This window comes from Carcharodon carcharias, chromosome 16, assembly GCF_017639515.1.
Source record: "Carcharodon carcharias isolate sCarCar2 chromosome 16, sCarCar2.pri, whole genome shotgun sequence".
Classification (NCBI taxonomy): Eukaryota; Metazoa; Chordata; class Chondrichthyes; order Lamniformes; family Lamnidae; genus Carcharodon; species Carcharodon carcharias.
The window spans coordinates 55,756,518-55,783,119 of NC_054482.1; the positions used below are offsets into that span (position 1 = coordinate 55,756,518).

Sequence of the window (26,602 nt, forward strand, 5' to 3'; positions counted from 1 at the left end):
ACAGAGGAATCTGTCTGCCTTCACTCTGAGGTGATAGCACCAGCATGCCAACACAACGAGGTTAACCCTAGTAGGATGGCGGCCGCCATGGAGCTTGGTCCAGGACATCGCCCCTGCACTGCAGCATGGGCTGAACTCCATCACTGATGCCATAGTTGGCATCCAACAGTGTGTATGCAAGAGGGGTTCTGGGCAGCTCGATCTCACTCCAGCTACCCTGTCTCCTCATGGCATCAATCTGGAGTCTTTGGACATACATAGGGAGGAGGACCAGCAGGTGCACCATCCAGGGCCATCCATCCAGGTGACTCCGGGAGTGTCTGGCCCATTGGAATCCCCTCTTCCTGTGACCTCAGCAGCTCCAGCTCCACAGGCCAAGAAATGTGCCACTGCCACATAGCAGGCCCCCAAAAGCAGGTCAGGGTCCTCCACACCTCTGTCCTTCAGTGGACGCCCGCCAAGGTCATCACAGACAGGGTGTAGCAGTCAGCAGGCTGCCTCCACCTCCACAGTGGATGTCCGGGGAGCACCAAGACATAATGGCAGGGCTAGGAAAGTTAAGAAGAATTAGGTGCACAGCCTGGGCACAGGGCTAATCACTTGTACATAATGTTCACTGTTGCCAATAGACTCCCAAGAATGTCTCCTTGCCTATGGCTCCTTGTTCTGATGAGCAGTGTTTGTGTCACTCAGATGTGAAACCTTTCTGCACGAGATAAAGGCAGCCTTCAGACCAAAGTGGTCAGGCCTTAAACTCCCTGAACATAATCATGATGCCAGCACCTTGGCGTTGCTGGCCATTGCTGCCAGAATGTCGTGGGCAGGCACCTCAGATTTCTCTGATTCTCTTTGTGTGCTCTCAGCACCTTTGTGTAGGGCTGGCCCCCATATCTCCAGCATCTGTGACCAGTGACGCTGTGCTCCTGAAGGGGTCAGGTGCTGAAGGCTGACTAAGGATCAGATGCCTCTAAAGTTTCATGGCTGCATCTCTATGATATGACCCTGATCACAGAGAGCAAGTGAGCTGCCCTCGGCCACACAGGAATCAGACATTCTCAGAGGTGAGAATGGAGTGTCCTCACTGCATGTCGTCATCATCCTCCTGCAATCGAGTGACTATTAGGGCCTCCATGACAGGAGCATTCTCACAGAGGGTATGTGCCATAAGCCAGACTGGAGTCAAATTTTCACAGATTCAATGTGAGAATCTATGAGATCACTTCACTGCATGTCATCATCATCCTCCAAATAGTTAGCAGCTATGAGGGCTTCCCGAACAAGCCTGCTTCACCTGGCCAGTGCCAGGGCCTCATTCCTGTCATCATCACCTTCAAGAACCTCCTCACCCTCATCCAAGTTGGCATCCTCCTCATTGAAGGAGATTTACAGCTCCTTCATCTCCTCCTCAACCAGCTCCTCTCCCCTTTGCAGTGCCAGGTTGTAAAAGATGCAGCAGGCAATGATGATGTGTGACACCCTCTGCGGACTGTATTGCAGGGCTCCACCAGACCGGTCCAGGCACTGGAACCTCAGGCGAATTTTCTCCCTATTGGGCGGGTCAGTCAGGAGAGGGCACGGGCAGGCGTGGAGCTGATCGCTGCCCATGATCGGCTCCACGACGCCAATTTACATGGGCAGGCTAATTAACGCCTGCCCAGCGTGACACATGGCTGGTAGCGCTCAGTGCTACCTGTGTGGGCAGAGGGAAGAGGGAGAATGCACGCGAAAGAGCACAGAAATCTCCCTGAGGCACGGAGCTGCCTCAGGGGGATTAAGCACATATTGAAATTTTTGAATAAAGAAACATAAAAACTATTTAGACATGTCCCCTCATGTGACAGTGTCACATGAGCTGGGCATATTTATGAAATGTGAAAAATTTATTTATTTAATTAATAATTAACCTTGGATGAGGTTTCCTGAAAAATGCAAAGGCTGCTTGGGCTCTTTGCCTGCCCACCAACCTTAAGGTTGGACGGGCAGCATTGATAATTATGTTAATTGGTTTTTTAGTGGCCTTAACAGGCCTTAGACAGTTTAGCGGGCGCGGAGCTGCCTCTGGCGTGCGCCCGCCAAACGACAGATCCGAATGATGCACGGTGGCGTCAGGACGCTCACCCGACATCACTGCGCATCATTTTACGAGCCGGCTTGTCAGGCCTGCCTCCGCATGCTGACGTGAAAATTCTCCCCCTCATCTTCAGTATCCCAATGGTCTGCTCCACCAAATTGTGAGCTGCAGCATGAGCCTCATTATACTGTTCCTCTGCTGCAGCCTGAGGCTGCCGCATGGGTGCCATCACCAATGGCCTCTGTGAGTAGGTCTTCTCCCCGAGGAGCCATCCCTGTAGCTTCTGTGGACCCTGGAGACTTCAGGAATCTGAAACCTACTCAGGATGTAGGCGTTGTGCACACTTCCTGGAAACCGTGTGCACACCTGCAGGATGTGTTTCTGGTGGTTGCATAGCAGCTGCACGTTCAGTGAGTGGAAGCCTTTGCGGTTGATATAGTTGACCAAGTGTAACGATTGAATCCTGAGTGCTACGGGAGTGCAGTCGATCCGCATCCTGCACCTGTGGGAAACTGAGATCTGTGCCAATCCAATGGCTCTCTCATCCTGGCTGTCCTGGTCCCGGGCGAAATACACAAAATTGTATACCCTCGTGAAGATGGCATCTGTGACCTCATGGATGCAATTGTGGGTGGTGGCTTGTGAGATCCCACAGAGGTCACCTGTGGAGGCCTGGAAGGAGCCACTGGTATAGAAATTGAGTGCCATGATCACTTTCATAGCCACTGGCAGTGGGTGCGCTCCATGTCCCTGTGGCGCCAATTCCTTCCGTTAATGGCAGATGTGAGTGACTAGGTCCCTAGATATGCGCAGTCTTCGATGACACTGGTTCTCTATCATCTGCAGGAATAACAGGAGGTGTCAATAGACCCTGGATGTTGCTAGGTGCTGACAAGCGACAGCTCACTGTAGCTCTTCGGCTACAGTGGGAGCCCCAGCCGCCCTTTCTTCCTGAGGTTGCTGCTCCTGCTTCTGCCCAACCAGGAGCCGCAGTCGCTCATCCCTCCGTCATCTTCGCTCTCTATAGGCCATTAGGCGTACAGCTAGTTCATCAGGCTCCATGGTTCTGATGGATTTCATCCTGCGGGATGAAAGAGAGAGACATGTAGTTAGAATGGGTGTACTAAGAACCTGTCCTGGTTAAGCGTGAAGCCCCCTGAACACTTCCTGGAGAGTGCTGGATGCCACTTGGATGGCCAGAGATTAGTGAGCTGCATGGCTGCCCAAATCCCCACCCACCTCCACCCCACTCCACCCAATCGACTGGCTGCAGTTTAGCCCACTGGACTGCATGCTGTGCTCAGATGCAGGCACAAGCATTCTCCTAACTCGCACTGCAAGGCTGCACCGTTAGCTTGAACCATGGGGGAGACTGGTCCAAACCGAGATGCTAACATTGTAAGAGGCTGTGAGCGCCTCCACCAGTGACTGCTCCATGTCCAGCTTTAGTGAGGCGATTGCACAATGTGTGCAGTCATCCAACTGTTCTGCAGTCCATTAAAATGCTCATGAATTTGCAGTCTGTGCCGGGGGGCGGTGGGGGGTGGTGGGGGTGGGTGGTGGGGATGAAGTTAGAAGCCCAACTCCAATCATATCAATGTGGCTGTGCCTGAACTGTCTCAGCTGCAGAGGAATGGTGACCTTATATAGGTTTCCCTAATGCATGACCGCTTCCCTCGCCCACCCTACCCCCCCACCCCTTGTCTGCTATATTCAAAGGCAGGGCAGCACTTGCCCTCTCCCTGCTCCCCACAAGCTGCCTCAACTGCAAGCCAGCCCTTTCTCCCCCTCACCCCACCCCACAAGTTGCTTCAAAGGCAGGGCTGTCCTTACCACCCCAAACCCCTCAGCGCCCCTCAAGCTTGAAGTCCAACAGGCGACCCTGGCAAACATTGAACAACGTTGCTGTGCACTCACCTCCGAGTTCCCCTCAAAATGCAGCCTGCCTTTTATGTACTGCTGTGAAACACATCGGCGTGCTTTCCCGCTGACATGGACAGATGATCCAGTGGGTGGGACAATTCCGGCAGCTGGTCTAATAATGATATGCAGATGTATTACAATGAGGCTCCCGACGTCCGATGGTGGGAAAGAGCGGACAATTGTGAACTGGTTTCACGCCATCGTGAAACTGATCACATCATACTGCCCACTCACGCCACCGAACACGCCTGACGCTGGCGGGCATGGAAAATCCCAGACTGTGAGTCAACCAATCTTGTTGAAACCTTGCCTCTCTCATGAGGGATTCCAGTCTTCACTTTCAAAGATCTAAACTGCAAATTCTCCCCAAAATTCGCTCCAGCTTGGATGGCATCAGTGACCGCCCACCTCACAGAGTTTCCATCTTGTCTCCCAAGATTCCGTTCCCTTGGATTCTTGGGTGTGCACCCAAGCACCAACTCACAAGCACAACTTCGGATCTTTGGCAGTGCCCAGCAGAACACTATTGATCCAAAGGGGTACCTTTGCCCCAGTGGCCTGCAGCAGAGAGCCAGCTTTGGCTGCCTTCTTCAGTTGAAGTCTGCACTCCGCAACCCTTTTCCTGTTTGGAACCTGTTTCGCTGCTCCCCTATTTTTAATTGAACTAGGACCTTTTTCCTATCCCTGACTCCTCTCCGGGACTCTTCTTTTGGGACCTCGCCCTGTCCCCTCTCCCTGTCCCCTGCCTGAGGCTCTTCAATGGCGCTTCACTCCCAGTCACCTGACTTGGGTTTTGTGCCATTTTTCTTATATACAGGCTCACTGCGCCCAATGAACATAAAAGGTGCTGCTGGCCTGTGTATGCACAAAAGCTCTGAGATCTGTCAGAAGTTGAAGCTCCTGAACCCCACTCTCAACACCAAGGTAAATTTAACCTTCATAACAACCTTGAGAATTCTTGTCTCCGGTCTATATCTAGAATCACAATGACTTGATGAAGTTCCGGATAAGTTTCATGTTGTCAACTTTTAACTTTTTAAAAAACGTTGCTGTAATTTCCTTGCTGGATGATGTATAGAGAATGCTGGATATCTTGCTGTCAGTCATAGGAAGAAAATTGGGTGAGTGGGAGTGATTACAACAAAATAATCTCATTGAAGGGCTCAGATGATGTTACAAACTCCAATAGCAATGCTTGAGTGGTTTATTTTCATCTGATATTTTGAGATATGACTACTTCCATTGTAGTTGTTCCCACCCACACATTGTTCCATAATATATAGTAGTGGCATCTCTAACCTTAAAATATTAAACTTAAAACATTACTAGAATGCCTTGAAATTTAGATGTGTCAATTCTTGGCAGCAGTTGAGGGAGAGGTAGTGATGGCTGGTAGTAGCTTGTCTTTCTTTGAATGTGGGGTCAGGAGGTCCATGGTCAGGTAATAATATTTTTAAAATATCCCTTGTTGATAGCAGATCCTTCTCGGACCTCTGAGGGCTCCTCTTTAGGCTGCATGTAGACCTGCTACTTCTGAGCTACCTCAGGCAAACTAATCTTGCACTGGCACTTTCAACAGTTGTTGAACCCTTCTTTATGCAAATGAAAAGAAACTAATGCTTGTTTCAGGTGTGAGTACTGCATACAAATTTTGTTTTTTGGCATGTACTAATATGTGGGCACTGATGAATTGCTCCTAATGAGCATGTGATTCCTGTCTGAAGGCTTAGGAAGCTGTGTAGTGCCATAATTTCTTGGATAATTTATTTTTAGGTGCAAGGGTCTTGGTCAACAGCAACAAATTGGGCAATGCATTTGGTTTGATGCTTGTTGAGGTCCTTATTGAAGACTATATTTATGATTTAATGAGAGGATTTCTCATGATGTTGCCAATGGTAAATCAGAGAAAATGTTATATCTCTTACTGTCTCTGTTGCAAATTCTCTCTCCGAGGATGAAATTCACCTTGAGCAGCAGCGCACAATGAGTGTAGTGAATCAGCAGCCTCCTTTACACCCTGTTCAATTTCCTTTTCTATTAACTTCAATGGAAGTCAGGTGAAGTGTAAGATGGTCTGCATTTTGCTAGCACCCATTGAACTCCAAAGCCCAAGGCCAATTTTATCCACTTTGACTTTTCTGATTGTGTGCCTTTTATCCTTTGGCACTTGTTTCCTTTCTCTTGTCTCTTCTCTTTCCTTCTTTTCCTGTTATTTTGAATTGCTTCCCTTTTCTTAAGTTTCTCTGGTGCAGAAATAAGGATTTTGTGGGTAGCATCAGGGTGGAAGATCCATCCTGACAAGCATAGGAAGAAGAAAGGGGAAGGTACCAGAAGACATGGGTGTTTAGATGGGAGGCAGTGGAAGGGAGACAGAAATGGGTGCTCACATTAAGGGGTGCCTGGTTGGTGGAAGGATCCACCAATAATGCTTTTGACCAGTTCATCACAACTGTATTTTGAGTTGCATCTGAGTGGATGGGGGGAAGGATCGAAGCCACTATTTGTATTTTTCATTGGCTAATGTGGCAAATTGGTGTGGGGGAATGTGGCTGGTGATATTAGGAATGTCAGGAAATGGTTTAACAGGTTGATACCTCAAGTAATATTTAGGTGAAGGAAAGGTCAACATTAAGCAGTTGGAAGTTCGAAACCAAGATATAAACTGTCAGGACAGAAATATACATTCACCATCCAAACTCCAAAAACTGGATTAAATTCAACTCATCATTGTTAATATACTCTACATACAATTGTTTATTTGTTTTACGTATCTTCACGCTTTTTCCTCCCCTTGGAAAATGCAGCGAAGTGCTTAAAGGATTGCAGACTGAATCACAGCCTGTTGAACCATTTCATGAACACTCCTTCTGTGGTCAACCAGTCATGAAGTGGGACTTGAACTAAGGGCCTTCTGGGTCAGAGGCCGCAGTGCTACCAACTGAGCCACAAGACGTTAAATGGTGATTTTCTTTTTTCACAGTGCGTGGCATTTGTGTGATTTTCTATTCCAGTTGAAGGAGTAAGTTTGAATTCATGCTCTGGAGTTTTAAGCATTATTTTTGTAAATTGGGGAAGATACACAGATCTTAACATCCTAAAGACCTGTTATCACCTCCCCTTCTTTAATGTGGTTCCTTGCTTTGGAAATTGAATTAAAGAGTTAGATAAAGTGTATTCAAACTATATATTGATGGATTGATCAAATTATTGCAAGAGCAGGTTTAATGGGGGTATTTGATTTTCATATTCCATATATTCTTACAATTACATTTCAAAAGTTGTTGTATTTCCAAATTGTGCTGATCATTGTGCATTGATAAAGTATGAAAAATGCTTGTGTTCTGTGTGCAAAGTAAGATAAAATCTTGTTTTAATTTAAATCTTAAAAGAAAAAGTGTTTTGGGGATTAAATGATTAAATGAAATCTTACCTCCAGAACATTCACTTTTGTAAGAACTCTAAATGGATTCCTACCTGTTACTTTTATGCATTGGGTGATTTTGAATGAAATGTCAGAGGTATTAACAGCGCCAACAGTTTTATGTGGCTGTTCATCCTCTGGAAGCCTGAATAGTGTGGGCAGAGCTATTTTACAATGGGGGCCATCACAATCAAGTTTGATGGGTTTTTTCTCCGAATGTTACACACATACCCTACAGATTTTCCATTAGGGATCCTTCAAAAGTGATTAGGAGAAGGAATTATATCTGATTTTCCTTTCTCTTGCCCATCACCACCCCATTATTACCTCAGGGATGCTGAGTTCACTTCCAGCATCTCCATGGTACCACCAGCTGAGGTCAGTTAACTCAGCTACCAAGACTCAGCACTACTTAAAGCAGATCACTTACTCATTGAAATGTCTTCTAGGCAAAACTTATGAGTCCGTGCTTTATATTTTTAAAAATCTTGAAAGTGGAGAATGTTATTTTTTTCTAACGTTGCTTTATCCCCTAACAGTATGAACCTTTTTCATCATTCATCACATATTAGAACCAAAAGATGAAATATATTTCCTCTCATCTTGTTTGTACACTGATCAGCATTACTGTTTTACTTTGCAGACTTTATTCGCTGTCAATAAAACATCAGTCCTTACTGAAGTAGCAGATCCTTGTATTACGTACATGGTTCGGGTACGTTGTTCAAGGTTTGAAGGACCTGGATACCAGAGTGAATGGAGCAGTTTAGTGAGCACAAATCTTGCTGATATCCAGGGTAAACTCTTAGCATAATCATCATGGAAGCAGCTACTAAAATTCTTGAATATTACTGAAAAGGGAGACTTGTTGCCAAAGCTTTTCAATATGCGCTCATAAGGACAAACGCAAGAATGCCAGATTTTATAGTTCTCCATTGCTTTCTCCATGGCAACACTTTGGCTAATCAGGGTCAGCTTCCCAACCAATCAGCACTCTTTTCTCCTGTTGTATAAATTGTTGTGATAGTTTGAAATTTTGCATTCTTGCATTTGTCCTGACGAGTGACAAATGGAAAGCTTCAGCAAAATGTCTCTTTTCAGTGATACTAAAATTTTCTTATAATTATATGAATTGTTGATGAACATCTTCAGGTTGTGATAATGCACCAAAACTTTTTTAAAAATATATACTTTTCAACTTTTATTTTTACAAATTAGCACGTAAAAGAAGTAACATGCAGATCATTAGCTACATTTTAGTTTCCTCCTTCCTCTATGTTTTCCCATTCTCTGCTGAAGGTAGTGGCACATCTTTGGGTACAATCACACAAGTTCTGTCAACCCTAGACTGTCTTGACCCATGTTCATCCTTCATGTCAGAGCTGAAACATTCAAGTGTTCACAGAATGCCTAATCAAGGTGGATATCTTGGCCTTGCTCAATTTTCACACACACTTTCCAATAGGGGTCCCTGGAACAGTAGTAGGAACCCTGGCTAATTCTTTCCACCCTAGCTTAGATAAATTGTCTAACCCATGGTTAACTTAACTAGGATGAGCTAACAGGATAGATCAGCCATAGAGGCTGGGACTTTATTTTTATATCTGTTCATGAGAGGTGGGCATTTATTGCCCATCCCTAGTTGCTCTTGAGAAGGTGGTGGTGAGCTGCCTTCTTGAGGTACTGCAGTCCACATGGTGGGCTTGGGCATTTAAAATTCAACCACATTGCTGTGGGTCTGGAGTCACATGCAGGCCAGACTGGGTAAAGATGGCAGATTCCCTTTCTTAAAGGGCATTAATGAACCAGACGGGTTTTTGTGACAATCGTTTCATGGGGCAGGATTTTTGGTTCATCGGGTGGCCTGGGAGCGGCTGGGAAATGGCCCACCACTCGTGATCGATCCCCCCACCGCGATTTCATGCTGGCTGGCTAATTAATGGCCAGCTAGTGTGAATCCCGTGCTGAGAAGCTCAGCATTGCCAGGTTGGGGGTGGGAGGAGGGCAAGCGCTGAAGTCTGCGTAGGTGCGGGGGGGTGTGCACTGAAAGCTCCCTGAAGGCACAGAGCTGCCTCAGGTAGCTGAAGAATTTTAAAATCAAAAATAAAGCGTTTGAAAATCGGGAAAAAAATGTCCCCACATAGAACTCAGTCACATGAACATAAACATAATAAAAATTATGTCAAAACATTTTTTTAAAATTAATGTCAGAAGCCTCATCCTACCCGTGGATGAGGTTTTACCAAAAATGCAAAGGCTGCCTGGCTGAAAACGTTGGACGGGCAGCAAAAAGTCTATCTTAATTGCTAGTTTACTGGCCCTAATAGGCCTCTTAATTGTCGGTGGGCATGCTGCCAACACTCGCACACACCCGCCACCCAAAATATCGTGCAAGTGTGCGATGACATCGGGATGCTCGCCCGACGTCACTGCGCGTTACTTAATGCCTGATCAGACGGGTGTGCACCCACCTATGGAACATAAAATTCTGCCCATGGTCATCATTAGACTTTAAATCTTTTGAATCAAAATCCCACCATCTGCTTGGGTGAGATTCAAACCTGGGTCACCAGAACATTACCCTAGGTCTCTGGATTACCAGTGACAATACCACTATGCCACTGTCTTCCCTCACCACTACCACTGCCACATCCCTCTCAACCCCACCCCCAGTGCGAACTCCCCCTTGCTGGTTTGCTGGCTTGTATTGCAACACGACAACATCCTTTGGCATATTACCCAATGAGTTATGAGGGGGTGCCTACCCCAATTTCGGTTCATAATTAAAATTATAATTCCGTGACGGAATAAAAGTTGGCAAATAACTGTAAATATGTAAATATAAGTATTTTCAGTTCTTGAACACTCAGTAAAAATTTGCAATGTGACTGCTGTTATTCTTGAGGACAAAATAGACACCTGAAAATCTGTCATCCTATCATTTAGAAATTATTCATTGTATGAAAGCCTGTGCACATTAATTGTACCCATTGTCAACGACAGGCATTGTTCTCTCTGTCATAACTTCAAAGAAAACGCAAAAGATCACAATGTTTTTTTTCTGTTCTTTATGCTAAACATCTTATGGCTCCTTTAAATGTAATTGTGATTTATTGCTGAAATAGGGAACCATTTTGTGTCATGGTCTATTCCTGGGGCTAGGAATCTTTACCCTGTACTTAATATATAATGTCTCTTACACAGGAGTGCATGCTATGGTAACTGAGTGCCATAAAATAGAAAAGAGTTTCACTTTGCAGCACTGTCGTTTATTGCTTTAGCACAAAAATAGATTACTTTTTTAAAAATTGCCCTTCATATTCTGGCATGACTACCCTGTAGAATGGGTGGTTAGTGTCTGTGATGTATGCTGGTAGTACACTAGAGAATTACAGATCTACTGAGAATTTTTTGCTTGTTGTCATAATGTCTGTTTAACTGAACAACATCCTGAGAATGCAGCATTGCAACAATAGTTTGCTTAAAATGTTAATCTATCTTTCTCTTTAGAGGCTGATTAGTCAATATTTCTATTTTTATTTTATTTTCCATATCTATCCTTCATTATTACTAGACTAATATATTTCCAGATTTGACATCACCCTATTTTGAGAATTATTTATCACTCTTGAACACATTAAAATCAAAATACTATTTTGATATTTACTCCTTTAGTACCTACAACAGGACCTGATTTTTGGAGATTAATTGACAGTGATCCTTTGACAAAGGAGACACACGTCACACTAGTATGGAAGGTAAGGAAAAATGTCAGTGATCAACAAAGTAGCTGATGCCGGGCGTGGTATTGAATTAAGGTGAGGTCTTAACCAGCAGTGTCATGGCCAGGTAGCATGATAATTCAATTTAACCAATTTCACTAAGTAACTTATCTCAATCACACCGTTCTTCAGAGTCACCAAGTAAACTTCAGGAATTTCAATACTTAGGGAGGGAAGGTAGAAAAACAAGGCAAGAGTCACCAATGGGTAATTTTGACCTCTGCTTAGTTCTTGCCTTAGTGTAGCCTTGGAGGAAGCCTGGAACAGAACCTAACTTATCCACTCCCTTGGCTTAGAGAGACAGAAAGGAACAGGTAAGAAAATGGAAAAACTCCATTAGGGACTCCATACGTTAAAATAGATTGAAGCTCACCTGTAAGTTGTGCTTTCTGCTCCCATTCTTTTTAACAAGCAAACTTTCTGCACTGAAGTTTACTTGTGTTTTACATTTTTTCCTATGTACTACGTTAAAAAAAACTATTAGTGTGGTTACACATTTTTATTGGCAATTTTCTTCGGGAGTTCTCCCAATCTGCCACCATACTTTTGGAAGATTATAGAGAACCTATTTTAAGTGTCTATCCAGTGCTTCCATCAATCTTCTGCTGAAGTCATGATAGCCGACCAGGAGAACCCTTAAGGAAATGCCTAGCGCCTATCTTTGTGAAACCCAGAAAATGCGTTTGTCATGTTGTGAGAAGAAATATATAAAAGGGCAGAATCTTTGCTCAGCTGAGAAGTCTTTAACAGAATTGCACAGTGAGGGTGGAAATGTCCCAGATTTGAACTAAGTACAGTAACGGATGTGAAAAAAGATGTTTTACCTGCTGGTTGCAATGGCGGGTTTTCACGCCATATCGTCTCCTACCTGCCTCATAAATGATGCAGTCACAGGAAACATGCCGTCTCGCAGATGGCTGGCCTCCGATTTGCCCACCATGCCGTTACCTTGTCTCTTCCTCATGCCAGGCACCATATTTAAACAGCAGCCGCATGCACAATTCTCAATGCTTGCAGCCCAGGACTGTACAGTGAAGACATGACCCCAAAAGCCAGGAAGAGTGCAGCCCCCCGGTTCAGTGATGCATTCCTGGGATGCCTCTGAATGCTGTGGAAGCCTGCTGTGATGTCCGCTACGCCTGCTGTGGCCTCAGAAGGTCCATCAGTCTCACCACCCCAGCTTGGGAGGCGGTGGTAGAGGTGGTTAGTGCCAACATTGCACACAAGAGGTCGGCCATCCAGTACAGAAAAAGGATGAATGATCTTATCCGTACCGCCAGGGTAAGTCAACCATCTCATCAATCTCAACTCACCCACTCACAAGGCCATTACACCTTCACTGGTATCTCACTCACTGCTGACTCAAGGGACATCACCATTCACTCTCACACACACACCCTCATATCTCCATCTAGCCTCATCTCCTCTGGAGATTGCCACTTCAGTCTGTCTGTGTCTCCACTCAGCACATATGCATGCCTGGCATCCTTTTCATTTGGCCTGGCATGCGCCTTGCTCACACTCTTTCCATCTGTCTTTATGCAGGACAAGACACAGCACAATTGCCGAGAGAGGTCCTAGACTGGGGCTAGAGTGTCGGACATCAAGATCCTCATTCCTGTGGCGACGATGAGGTCGGCGGCAAGCATCCACATGAGGATCGTGTACCATATCATCCCTCTGTCAACACTACTCTGAGTCCACTGATCTGTGTGTAATGCAGCTGCCAGGCACTAATAATCTCCATTTTCTCTCCTAGGCACCTCTGCCATGTCACCCTTAGGCAACCTAGAGCCCGACACCAGTGCTGAGAGCACCTCGGATGAGGACCCTGAGGGCAGCACCATTGATGACCCATCACAGCGCTCACCCACACCCTCCACCAGCGCAGCGACACACACCTCAGTGGGATCTAGTTGTAGAGCAGCCTTGGGAGCACAATCTGGTGAGCACAGCACACTATCTGTTCCACAGCAGGCGGAGACAGAGACATCCAAGGTCACCATCAGCCGGAGGACTGCTGGAGGCAAGGAATCTGCTGAATCCGAGTCAGATGACGAGCCTCTGGTCACGGTCTTCAATCAGTTGCTGGAGCTGCAGAGACAATGAAGGGAACATCAGGAAGGGATTTCCACTGCAATCTTCAGATTTCAAGGGATGATGGAGGAGTCCATCTGCCTTCAAACCAAGGTCATGGTGCCAGCATGCCGACATGCTGAGGCCAAAATTGGAAAGAGACGCCCACCATGAATGCCTTGGTCCAGGACATTGGTTCTGCACTGCTGCATGGGCGGAACTCCATCACTGATGCAATAGTTGGCCTCCAGAGAGGGGAGCAGGGCAGCCCAACCTCACTTCAGCTGCCCCTTCTCCTCACGGAGTCAGCCAAGGGCTGTCAGGCATCCATACAGAGGAGGACCAGCAGCACAATACCCAAGGTGAATCCGACTGATTCAAATCTCCTCTTCCTGTGACCCCATCATCTCCAGCTCCACAGGCCGAGGAGGGTGCAGCTGGCCCACAGCAGGACACACAAAACAGACTGGGGCCCTCCAGATCTCGACCTTCCAGAGGAATCATGCCAAAGTCATCACTGACAGGGTGTAGCAGTCAGCAGGCTGCCTCCACCTCTGCTGTGGATGTCCGGGGAGCACCAAGACATAGCGTCAGAGTTAGGAAAGTTAAGAAGATATAGTTGCACAGCCTGGGCACAGGTGTTAATCACTTATACATAATGTTCACTATTGTCAATAAACTCCCAATTGTCAAGAATATCTCCTTGCCTATGGCTCCTTGTTATGATGAGCAGTGTTTGCGTCACTCAGATGTGAAACCTTGGTTCCTGCACAAGATAAAGTCAGGTGTCTCAGTCCAGGGCCTCTTCCCTGTGCAGTGTGTAACCTTCAGACCACAGTGATGGTCTGGCCTCACACTCACTGGACACATTAGTGATGCCTGCACCTCGATGGTGCTTATTGTTGCTGCCAGAATGCTGTGGCAGGTGTCAGAGTACTGTCATTCTCTCTGTGTGCTCTCAGCACCTTTGAGGTGTGGCTGGCCCTCACCTCCTCAGCATCTGTGTCTGTTGGCGGTGTGCTCCTGAAGGGGTCAGGTGCTGAAGGCAGACAAAGGCTCAGGTGAGTTTAAAGTTTCACAGCTGCATCGTCATGAGATGACCCTAATCACAGAGCACAAGCGAGCTGCCCTCAGCCAGACAGGAATCGGATGTTCACAGAAGCAATGTGAAGATCTATGGATTGCCCTCACGGCATATTGTCATCATCCTCCTGGAATCTAGTGACTATTAGGGTCTCTGCTGTGTCTCCATGACATGAGCCTGAGCACTGAGGGTATGTGTGCTGCCATCAGCCACACAGGAGTCAAATGTTCATAGCTGCAAGGTGAGGATGTCGGGACTGTCCTTATTGCATCTCATCATCATCCTTCACATCCTTGCGGCTATGTGGGCCTCCTGAACGCACCTGTCTCATCTGGCCAGAGCGATGGCCCCATCGCTGGCATCCTCACTTTCGAGGACCTCATCACCCTCATCCCCTTCGACATCCCCCTCACCAGATGAGATGTGCAGCTCTTCCATTTCCTCCTCAGCCAGGTCCTCCTCCCGTGTAGTGCCAGGTTGTGTAGCACGTAGCAAGCGACGATGATGCACGACACCCTCGGTGGTCTGTATTGCAGTGCTCCACTAGACCTGTCAAGGCACTGGAACCTCATTTTCAAGTTGCCTATTGTTTGCTCCACAAAAGTCCGCGTTGCGGCATGAGTCTCATTATACATTCACTTTGCTGGAGTCCCAGGCCACCGCATGGGCATCACCAGCCACACCCTCTGTGGGTAGCCCTTGTCCTGGAGGCACCAACCCTGCATCCTCTCTTGATCCTGGAAGGTGTCAGGGATGTGAGACCTGCTGAGGATGTAGGGATCATGGACCTTCCCTGGGTATCAGGCGCAGACCTGTAGGATGTGCTTGTGGTGGTCGCACACCAGCTGAACCTTCAGCGAGTAGAAGCCCTTGCAATTGACATAGTTGACTGCTTGTTGCCATGGCGATATAAGCACCATGTGAGTGCAGCCGATGGCATCCTGCATCTGTGGAAAACTAGCGCTCTTGCTTCCCTGCTTTCCTGATCCCGGGTGAAAATTCTGTGCCTTCGCAAAAATGGCGTCCTTGACCTCCTGGATACCCTTGCGATATCCCACATAGATCACCTGTGGAGCCCTGGAAGGAGCTGCTGGTGTAAAAATTGAGCTCTGTGGTAATTTTCATAGCCACTGACTGTGGTTGCCCTCCTTGTTCCTGTGGCACTAAATCCTGCAGCAGGGGGCATATGTTCATGCGCAACATCGTCATCAGCAACAATGGGCAGGATCTTTAGGTCGGCGAGCTGGGGGCGGGGCCTGCTCACCGACACGTAAAATGATGGGGGATGACGTTGGGCGGAACTCCAAATGTCACCCCGTGTCATTTCCATTTGCAGGTCGGCGGGGGCGCAGCTGAATCAGCTGCGCACCAGCCGACCTGTCAATGGCCAATTGAGGCCATTGACAAAGTCATTAAACTAATTAATGGACATGCCCGTCCAACCTTAAGGTTGGCAGACAGGCCGGGAGCCTTGGCGGGCTTCAGCAAAAGCATGAAACCTCATCCACAGGCAGGATGAGATTTCATGAGGATTTTAAAAAATTTAATAAATGTATGCTTTAAAGTGATGGACATGTCCCAACTCATGTGATACTGTCACATGAGGGGATATGTCAGGGACATTTTGTTTTTGCACTTTTAACATTTTTAAATTTGGCGCTGATCTTCCTGAGGCAGCACTTAGCCTCAGGGAGATGAGTGCACTCTATCATGCACCTGTGTGAAAGAGCGCACACTCAGCTGAGGAAACCCCCCCCCCCCCCCCACCCCCGTTCGCACAGGGAGCGCATAACACTTCCTGGAGGACATCATGTTGGGCGGGCCTTAGTTGGCCTGCCCATGTAAAATGACAGCACGCCCCCAATTAGGGGCGCCAATTGGAGGCGTGCCTGCCCATGCCCGCTTTTGTACTTCCCCCCCAACAGGGGGAAAATTCTTCTCAATGGTTCTCATTCATCTGCAGGAATGACAGGCGCTATCTAAAGACCCTGGGTCCAGTGAGGCGCCTATAGGTAACGGCTCTCTGTGGATTTTCAGCTACGTGCACAGCAGGCCCTGCCGCCCTTTCGTCTTGAGGGTGGTGTTCCTTCCTTTGTTACCCAGGCACCTCCATCACTCTCTTCTTCTTCTTCTCTGCTCCCTGTAAGCCATAAGGCAGACCGCTAGATCAGCAGTCTCCATAATCCTGATGTTCTCCTCCTGCAGGATCAAAGGGAGAAATGCGGGGGTTAGCATGGGTGTTCTAAGAACCTCTCTTGGTTAAGTCTGAAGGCCCCTTCACACGTGCAACAGAGCGCTGGTAAGTGCACTACAGACTAGCCACCACTTGGATGGCTAATGTTTAGTGCACTTCATGGCTGTCCTAAACCCCACCCACCCGCCCCACTCCACTTGACCGATTGGCGGCAACTTCGGCCACTGATTGCATGCTGTGCTCTCAGCTCAGGCACAAGCATTCTCCTAACCCGCACTGCAAGGCTGCACTGTTAGCTTGAATCATGAGGGATTCTGGTCCAAACCTTAATAAAAACATTGCAAGGGGCTCTGAGCGCCTCCACCAGTGACTGGGTCATGCCCACCTTTTGCAAGGGATCGTGCAACTTACCTAGACGGCCAATTGTACTGCTGCTCCCTAAAATACACATTAATTTGCAGTCTGTACTCAAGGGGTGAAAAGTTCTGGAACATTTGATGGAACATTCATGCTTTTGCATTGTTTGAGTGGGCAGAAAAGCTTCAGAGGCCCAACTCCAAGCATGTCAACGGAGCTGCTGCTGAATTGTCTCAGCTGCAGAAGAATGCTCACTTTTGACAAGCTTTTCCAAGTGCATGGCTGCTTCCCTCAGCCCTCTCGCCCACCACCCACCCACCCCGGCATGTGTATGCTTGTGTATTTCCTTCAGCCTGTGCTGCCTGTGCCCCTCCAATGAATGCGCAGCACCTCTTCCTTGATGTCCTATGGGCGATGTTCGCGAGCGTTGCACAAGGTTGTGTGCATTCAGCTCTGAGTTCCCTTCGAAGTTTAGCTCGCCAGGTGCACGACTTTTGAAGGCAATTGTAAATCACCCCGTTCTGAAGTCACGCTGACTTGGAAGGTAAATTTGACGTGGTGGGGGGTGGAGGTGGTGGTGGTGACTCTGGCATGAGGGCAGAATAATGAGATGCAAATGTATTAAAATTAAGCTCCCAACGTTGAACGGTAGGAAGCGCGGCCCGCCATTGACGGGCAGAGTGGACGATGCAAACTGGTCTCACAATGGCGTGAAACCAATATTGGGTTTCTCACCATATTGCCTGCTGATGTCCACCATGATGCCCGCCGCCAAGAGGATCAGCCAATTCTGCCCTTAGACTGAATTAACGTTCAGGTTTGGTTGATTATGAAATGATCTTGGCAAAAATGGAGCTGGGAAAGATGCATTTCCATGATCCTTCGTGCAATTGGGAAGCTGAATTTCTCCCATTTATTGAGGTTAACTCATTATAACATTTTAATTTGTTCCAAACACTAATGGATCACAATTAATGGAAGAGCATAGGCAATTTTGAAATCCGCAGCTCTTAATTATAACTGCTTCATTAAACCTAGCTGTTTTCTATGACTATGAAGAGCAGCTATAGAAAGTTGTCAGATCAGCATGTAGAATACTGCACTTTTCAGTCAGCGTAGTTTGGATGTTCTGCCTGAAAAGAGACAACAGAGATGGATGGAAATATTTGGGCTTCTCTCGACACAATGTATAATTTTAATATCTAATAATAGTTAAGTTGAGTGCAACAGCAATATTATTGATCATAAGGTTAAAGCAATGTGGTAAATGTGCAAGCTGATAGAAATAAATGTTGTCAATTGGGATTAAAACTTGGATATTAATAAGGGATATTGTTTTCAAAAGCAACCTAACTAAATGTTTTAATAAATTTGCAGTAAGAAAACATACCCTTCAAATCTGGTTTGTTCTGGCTGTGAGGAAGGAATTGTGAGAGCTTTTGGTAGTATCCTTTTTTTCCAATCTTGGGATGTGGGCGTCGCAGGCTAGGCCAGCATTTTTGCCCATCCCAAATTGCTCAGAGGGCATTTTAAGAGCCAACCACATTGCTGTAGGTCTGGAGTTACATGTAGGCCAGACCAGGTAGATTTCCTTCCCTAAAGGACATTAGTGAACCAGATGGATTTTTACAACAGTCAACAATAGTTTCAGGCTCATCATTAGACTTTTAGTTCCAGATTTTTATTGAATTCAAATTCCACCAAACTCCAAATTTTTATTGAATTCAAATTCCACCTTGGCAGGATTCAGGACCCACATCCCCAAAGCATTACCCTGGGTCTCTGGATTACTAGTCCAGCGACAATACCACTGCACCATCACCTCCCCAGTATTGTACAGATTCAAGAAGTAAAATTTGCAGTTCAGGCTCTTGCACTGTAAATTAATATTGCATGACAGCATACAGTTAATGAGATCTGGTTTAGTCACTGGTACTACAGTTAATTGTTGACACTTTTAATGTAGATTTTACCATACAAAAGAACCTGACGTAGGAGTTTCAATGCATTTTGGAGTGAAATGTCACAACACTGTTTTAAAAATATATAAAAAGCAACATAAACAACATATATGCATTTCAGAGTTGATGCATGAGAGAACAATATGGAAATGAAATAAAAGCATGAAAAAGATAATTAACAAAAAAGGGAATAGAATCAAGAAAACAATGAAAAATATACAATTAAAAAATACAGTATTAATTTGGAAAAATATACATTTAGTTTGTCGTAAGTGAGTAAACTGCCATGCATTGTGAAGTAAACATTTGCTTGGTCTAACCTTTAATTTCCATGAATGAACCTCCTTGGCAGTTTTCTAAGTATTGTACTAGCTAATTGAATAAGTATTGTTATTGTAATTTCAAATGGTAGGAATAGAAAATTAATTTGAAATCTTTTTGACAACAAAATGAGAATCTTTTTTGTTTTCAATACAGCCTCTGACAAAAGGTGAAGCTTTATGCAGTGTGAAGGGCTTTAAATTGGAATTCGAATCAACGCAAAACATTACCTGGCTGGAATATGTTGGAAACGTTACAAATTACAGCTTTCTTCGCACTAATGAAATTAGAAGTGTCTCAGTGATGGCTTTCAATTCTATTGGCTCTTCTAGAAGGAATTATAAACTAATTTTGCCAAAGGACCATAGCAAAGGTTGGTTCAATGCACTATAGTCCACGCTGACTATAGTATGTCTTACTTGACACAATAAGAATCAAATGTAAAGTTAGGTTCCTTAAAGTAATGAATGGGTTTCATTGTATGGTTAATAACTTCAATGATTGAAAAATAAGAAGTTTGTATTTGTCATTATCATTTGTAATTTGAAAAATTACTTGATTACAGCAGTACACATCCTTCGATCACTTCATGCCTCCATGATAAACAGCAGTTGTGTAATTGTTTCTTGGAGCGTGTTTCCTCTGAATTACCAACCGACATCTTATGTGATAGAATGGAAAAGCCTGCCAAATAACGATGGGGGAAAGCTGAAGTGGATGAGAGCTGCTGCAAACCTCACAACAATGTACATTCATGGTAGGTTTAGTTTTGTAATTTTAAAAATCTGCAAATTATTCTATTTTATGGCTGCCAAAAATGTAGTTTGTGAGGCAGGATGGTTTCTCCTCCAAGCAGTATTGAAAAGTGAATAATTTTCAGTGTCAAATTTTGTCTGATTATGAACCTTGATTTGTTTTAATACATTAAAGGTGCTAGATAAATGCAAGTTGTTGTTAATACAGAATCATGGGCGGAATCTTCGGTTCGGCAAGCAGGGACGGGCCCCGCACACCAACGTGTAAAATGAGGCGCGGTGACGTCGGGCGTGCATCCTGGTGTCAGCAGGCGTCATTCTGATCTTCCGTTTGGCTGACATGCAGCAAAGTCGGCTGTGCGCCCGCCGACCTGTCAAAGGCCTGTTAAGGCCATTAATGAACTAATTAAGTCTATCGAGAAAGCTGCCCGCCCAACCTTAAGGTTGTCGGGCAGGCGAAGAGCCCAGGCAGCCTTCGCATTTTTCATGAAACCTCATCCACGGGCGAGATGAGGTTTCATGAAGGTTTCATTAATTAATTATAAATTTTTATGAAAATTCATAAACATGACCCAGCTCATGTGACACTATCACACGACAGGTCATGTGTAAATGATTTTAAACTTTCTTCATTTTGAACTTTCAAAATGAACTTAACCTCCCTGAGGCAGCTCTGTGCCACAGGGAGATTTCTGCACTCTTTTGTGCACAGGTGCGAAAGAGCGCAGGCCCCGACTCCCCCTTCTCCCCCCGCCCGCACAGGTAGCGCTACTGAGCATGTGTCATGCTGGGCGGGCCTTAATTGGGCCCGCCCACATAAATTGGCAGCGCGCAGCCATTCGCTGGTGGTGATTGGCTCCACGCCCACCCACGCCCGCTCCCGACCGATGGGAATAAAATTCTCCCCCATGTCTTTGTTTGCATTGTTAATGTAAACAGAATAGTCCCAAGGATAATGTATTATTCTACCCTGCTTGAAAAGCTGTTAGGTCTAATAATGGGTCCATTTAACTGAATTTGTGCAGTGTTGCAGACAAAGTTACCAGGCTACTTAATAATAACTGACGTTTTATAAAAATGCAGAAAACAAAAGGGTTTGTTGGAAGAATATAAGAACTTGTATGAATTTCTGGAACTTATGACATTTCTTTCTCAAAGCAAATTTTTCTCCTGGGATTTACTTAAGAAGAAAGCAAACAAACCATGTAACTTTTATTAAATGAACTTTAGCAACTCTGATAAATTTTTTTTTTGTTTAGGCTTCTTTACAAAGGGAGTATCATCATCAAAGTCTAGTTAAATGAAGGTTTACCAAGAAGTAAAGAGGGCATTTCATAAAATACACCTCTCTATCCTGGAAGATGGGTCTAAATTTTCAGCTCAGTGGGCAGGCACAATCAGCGGGCCGGGATCGGCTGGGAAGCGGACTGCTGACCACAATCGGCTCCCGACAGTGATTTCATGCTGGCTGGCCAATTAACGCCCTGCCATTATGAAATGCGTGCAGGATAGCTCAGCGCTGCTGAGGTGGGGGCTGGAAGAGGGCCAGCAATGCAGGCACGGGCCAGCATTGACAGAAAGCCTCCTTAAGGCAGAGAGCTGCTTCAGGGAGCTGGAGGCTTGAAACAGCAAAAATTAAAATTTCAAAAGCTGAAAAATGTGTCCATGCATCATAATCAGTCACCTGAAAATTTAGCCTATGAAAATGCTGTCCACAGAAATTTATTTATACTTATTTCATCAATATCTCGTCCCACCCGTGGGTGAGGTTTGTTGAAAAATGCAAAGGCCGCCTGGCCAATTTGCCCATCCACCAACCGAGGTTGGACGGGCTACTTAAAATGACAGACAATGGACTTAATTGCCCTGAGCTGAATGAAGCAAGGGAGGCAACTTTATGGTTGGTCTTGATACCTATCAAATCCTTGAAGTTACCTTTGGAAGTTGTGGGCGGGATCTAAGGAAGCTGTCATGGCAAAAAGGATCCTAGGCTTGTTTCCCTGTCCACCTGGTTAATTTTTGTAGTAGATGTTTTTGGCTAAAGAAAGCAAAGAATGATAATGCTTAATGTAGTCAAGATAAACCGATTGTGTGCGATGGTGTTATGACCATAGCTGAAGTTATTTGCAGAGCAAACCAGATCTCAGAGGGAAACCTGTCTTACTGATCATAAACTTTTTTTTGTATTTTGAAAATGAGGAGGAAAAGCTACTGATCCCAGAAGCATAGAACTCCAGTAACACCTTTGGATTTTAAAACAATAAAGATTTATTCACATGATGAAAAAAAACATTAAGCACATAAAATTAAAGTTACACAGTTGAAACAGGCTTAGAAAACATCCCCAAAAAACCCACATGGTCAGAACACAGTGAAATTACTTGACAACAACTCCCTTACAGATTTTCAACTATAAAAATCTAATAATATTACCCCAAGGTAAAACTGCTGTTACTTTAGTAAAGGTATGCCATATGACTCCTCAAATTCTTCCACTCTGCTGTGGAAATCCAAAAAAAGTTCAGAAAACAAACTGGTTTCTGAAACAAAGACAGTTCTGGTCCCACTGGATGGCTGTTTCAGATTTCACACCTTCTCTCAGCACAGAGCTGGTCTCAGGAAATCTCCCCCACGCAGCTACCACAACTCAGCGCAGCATCTTTCCACAAATTTCCTTTCCCCCTTTCATCTCAGATTCCATTGTCCTCAGCATCTCTTTGAACTCAACTTTTCCAAACTATAAAAATCTTTCATGTTTTCCTATTGCTTCCACTTGCGGGTCAAATAAAATTTAATAACCTTTCCTTGCTTACTTATGAAACCTTTGTAAGTTGTAAAAGTCCCTTAAACTCTCCTTTGGAATTTAAAGACAAAAATAGGTTTCACAATGTCGTGAATCTAGTTTGCAACCGCCCGCTCTGCTCGCCGATGGCGGGCTGTGTTCCCGGCCATCAATGTCAGGAAGCTTATTGTAATACAGCAACATATCATTATAAGGCCAGCCCACTGGACGCACCCCTGCAGACACCCACTCCACCCCCCACCCCCACCCACCTCGGCTGGGTCATCTGCCCACATCAGCAGGAAAACACACCAATGTGTTTCACAACGGTATGTACAAGGTGTGATCTTGACGGGCTGCACTTCGCTCAGGACTTCAAGGTTTGTTGGCCCACCTTGCTTCGGTCAGCACTCACAGTGATCAGTGGCAGGCTTCTCATACAGCACAATATCACCTTTAGCGGGGCGCAAGGGTAGGTCTTGACCTATCAGATCAGCCATATGTGGGTGGCTTTTCAACGGCTGCAGCGCAAGGTCTTGCTTGTGCAAAGAAACTTTTTTTCTTGGAATGTGGCTTTAAAAAACTACATTGGCTGCAGTTGAAAGACATGTTCCAAGGAACAGGATGAGGAATACCTACAATATTGCTATCCTGGAACATAGGGTACCATAAGAGAACAGGATGGTGCCAGAAAGGGGTTCTGGAGTAGGGGGAACTGCCTAACAACAACATTTTAATTGGCTCCTGACCAAGTGACCAGGGTTTTGTGTGGTAACAGTGCAGGCAGAACAACTCCTAGTCTGTAAAGAGGGAAGGCCTGAAACCTCTCTCTCCGGTGTTTGTATAATTCCAGTAATTCTGCTATAATGTCTGGCTGGCTATCCCTCATGTCTCTGTAACCTGCTTTCTCTGAAAACCTCTGTCAAGAGGAAAAGGGGAAAAATCACTAGTAGAGACATTGAAAAGCAAGTTTTTCAACCAGTAAACCACAGACTGCGAAATGAGAGCTGTACTGGGGAAGAAGGGTATCCCAGGGCGTGTGTGGGGGGCACATGTTGATCTGTGCAAGTGGCCTCAAGATGCGAGGGTTGGGGAGGCGCTCCAGAGAGATGAGAGCAGATGGAGATGTGAGGGTATGTGTGTGAGAATGGGTGGTGATGTTTCTTGAGCTGGCAATGAGTGAGACACCAGTGAATATGTGATGGGCTTGAGTGTGTGAGTTTAGAGTGATGAGATGGCTACCATGCCCTGGCTGCATGGATGAGATCATTCATCCTCTTTCTGCATTGGATGGCCAACTTCTTCTGTGCAACATTGGCACTGATCACCACTGCCACCGCCTGCCAAGTTGGAGTGGTAATGTAGCTGCTCCTCCTGCGGCCAGAGCCGGGGTAGAGGAGATCACAGTGGGCCTCCACAGCATCCAAAAGGCACTCAAGGGCTGCAGTTTTCTTGCCTTTCGGGGCCATGTCTTCTTTGCTGCAGTCCTGAGCTGGAAGCACTGAGTACGGCTGTACTTTAAATGTGGCGCCTGGCGTGATGAAGCAGTGAGGTGATGGCGTTGCAGGTGATTGAGAACCCGCCTGCCATGGAAACAGCATGTATCCTGGAAATGCATAAGTAATACAGTAGGTTTGGGGCGATACAGTGTGAAAATGCCTGCCCCAGTTATTTCTCCCACCTGCTATTGCACTTAGTGCAAATCTAGGATGATTCCGCCCCTAGGCTTTGATGGAACAAGAGAAATCATGGAACATTTTGTACATAGATAAATTAATGGGCCAGGGGTTTTCATTTTACACATGTTGCCCACCCCAGCTAACAGCAAACGTTGAAACCTAAAACAAAAAGCAAAATTGTTGGAAGCACACAAGAGGTCGGCCAGTGTCTGTGGTGAGAATGACTTAGACCCTACTTCAGTGTTCAACCATAAGAGGCTGACAGGCACACTGTACTAATCTAGAAATGAAGTGGAGGAGAAAATATATGGATATAAACACAAACATAGACAAACACAGGAAGGAATCATAAGTTGGCATTTTTTCCATTTTGAACAAACGTCTGCACCTATAACTTTAATAAGGCTTATTATTATTTATTATGGGATGCGGCAGTCGCTGGCAAAGCCAGCATTTATTGCCTATCCATAATTACCCATGAGAAGCTATTGGTGAGCCTCATTCTTGAACGACTGCAGTTTGTGTGTTGTAGGTACACTCATAATGCTCTTAGGGAGAAAGTTCCAGCATTCTGATTCAATGACGATGAAGGAATGGCAATATGTTTCCAAATCAGGATGATGTGTGACTTGGAAGGGACTTTTGAGATGGTGGTGCTCCCATGCACATGTTGCCATTGTTCTTCTAAACAGTAGAGGTTGTGGATTTGGGAGGTGCTGTCAACGAAGCATTGGCACATTGTTGCAATGCTTCTTGTGGATGGTGCACAGTGTAATTACAGTGTGCTGGTGGTGGTGGAAGTAAATGTTTAAGATGGTGGATTGGGTGCAAAACAAGTGGGTTGTTTTGTCCTGGATGATGACCAGTTTCTTGAGTGCTGTTGGAGCTGCACTCATCCAACCAAGTGGAGAGTATTCCATCACACTCCTGACTTGTGCCTTGTGGATGGTGGGCTGGCTTTGGGGAGTCAGAAGGTGAACCAATCACCACAGAATACCCAAATTTTTACCTAGAATGTATTTACGAGGCTGGTCCAATTAAGTTTCTAGTTAATGGTGGTCTGCAGTATGTTGATGGTGGGGGATTCAGTGATGGTAGCATTGTTAAATGCCAAGGGGAAGTGGTTGCACTCCATTGTTGATGATGGTCATTGCCTGCCTCTTGTGTAACATGAATGTTACTTGCCACTTACCACCCTCTCAAATGTCTTCACATCCTTCCTAATGTGTGGTGCCCAGGATTAGAACGAATACTCCAGCTGAGGCTGAACCAGTGTTTCATGAAGGATCACCATAACTTATTTGCTTTTGTGCTCCAAGCCCCTATTTATAAAGCCCAGAATTCTATATGCTTTATTAATTGCTTTCTTAACCTGCCCTATCACCTTCAACAATTTGTGCACATATACCTCCAGTTCTCTCTGCTGCTGCACCCGCTTTAAGATTGTATCCTTTATTTTATCTCGTTCTTCCTATCACACTTCTCTGCATTAAATTTCATCTGTGCCCATTCCACCAGATTGTCTGTGCCTTCTTCAACTTTATCACTATCCCCTCAGGCAAATTTATTTGACATTACTTGAAGAAATTATAAACTTGGGAAATTTCCAAGAAAGATGAAAGGAGAAAGAGAGCTAAAAGAAAGAATGAATTGAGTAACTCCTCTCACATTTGGGATTTTCCTATTTCATGTTTTCTTATGATCTGAACCCACTAAAATTGAGACCATCTGTTGACTGCCTTTGCTACTTCCTACCCATTTCCTTGACAACCAGAGCCAAACTTACCTCCAGGATCCCCCAGCCTGAACCTATGAGTTTCTCCCTTATCTCCTTAATACCTTTTCCAAACTCATCTTGATTGCAAGGACTACTCTCTTGACCCTATTCCCACTAATTTGCTGACCATGTAACTTCTGTTCCTTGCCGGTTGCCATAAATGGCTCTCTCTCCTCATGTACTGTCTCATCTCTTTCTAAGTTACTGCCATCGCCACCCTTGTCAAAAACAATGTTGCCCTTGAAAACTACCATCTCATCTTAACTAATTGAGTTCTGAGCTGAGTTTCTGACTCTATACCCTCTCTACCAATAAAGCCTGCCTATTTCGTCCTCTGTAACATTGTCCATCTCTGCCACTGCATCAGCTCATCAGCTGCTGTAACTTTCATCCATGCCTTTATCATCCAGATTTACTTG

At 45.4% G+C, this 26,602-nt stretch overlaps 1 protein-coding gene across 1 annotated transcript in view; it reads left to right on the forward strand.

Annotated features, from left to right (window-relative positions):
* The window catches only part of LOC121288946 (leptin receptor-like), a 90,865-nt gene that overhangs the window by 36,551 nt on the left and 27,712 nt on the right, over positions 1-26,602 (forward strand). Inside the window, exons 8-11 of the mRNA XM_041207813.1 lie at positions 8,059-8,212; positions 11,091-11,173; positions 19,347-19,563; positions 19,756-19,947. Coding sequence (XP_041063747.1) covers positions 8,059-8,212; positions 11,091-11,173; positions 19,347-19,563; positions 19,756-19,947 — 646 coding nt within the window. The remainder of the gene's footprint in view (positions 1-8,058; positions 8,213-11,090; positions 11,174-19,346; positions 19,564-19,755; positions 19,948-26,602) is intronic.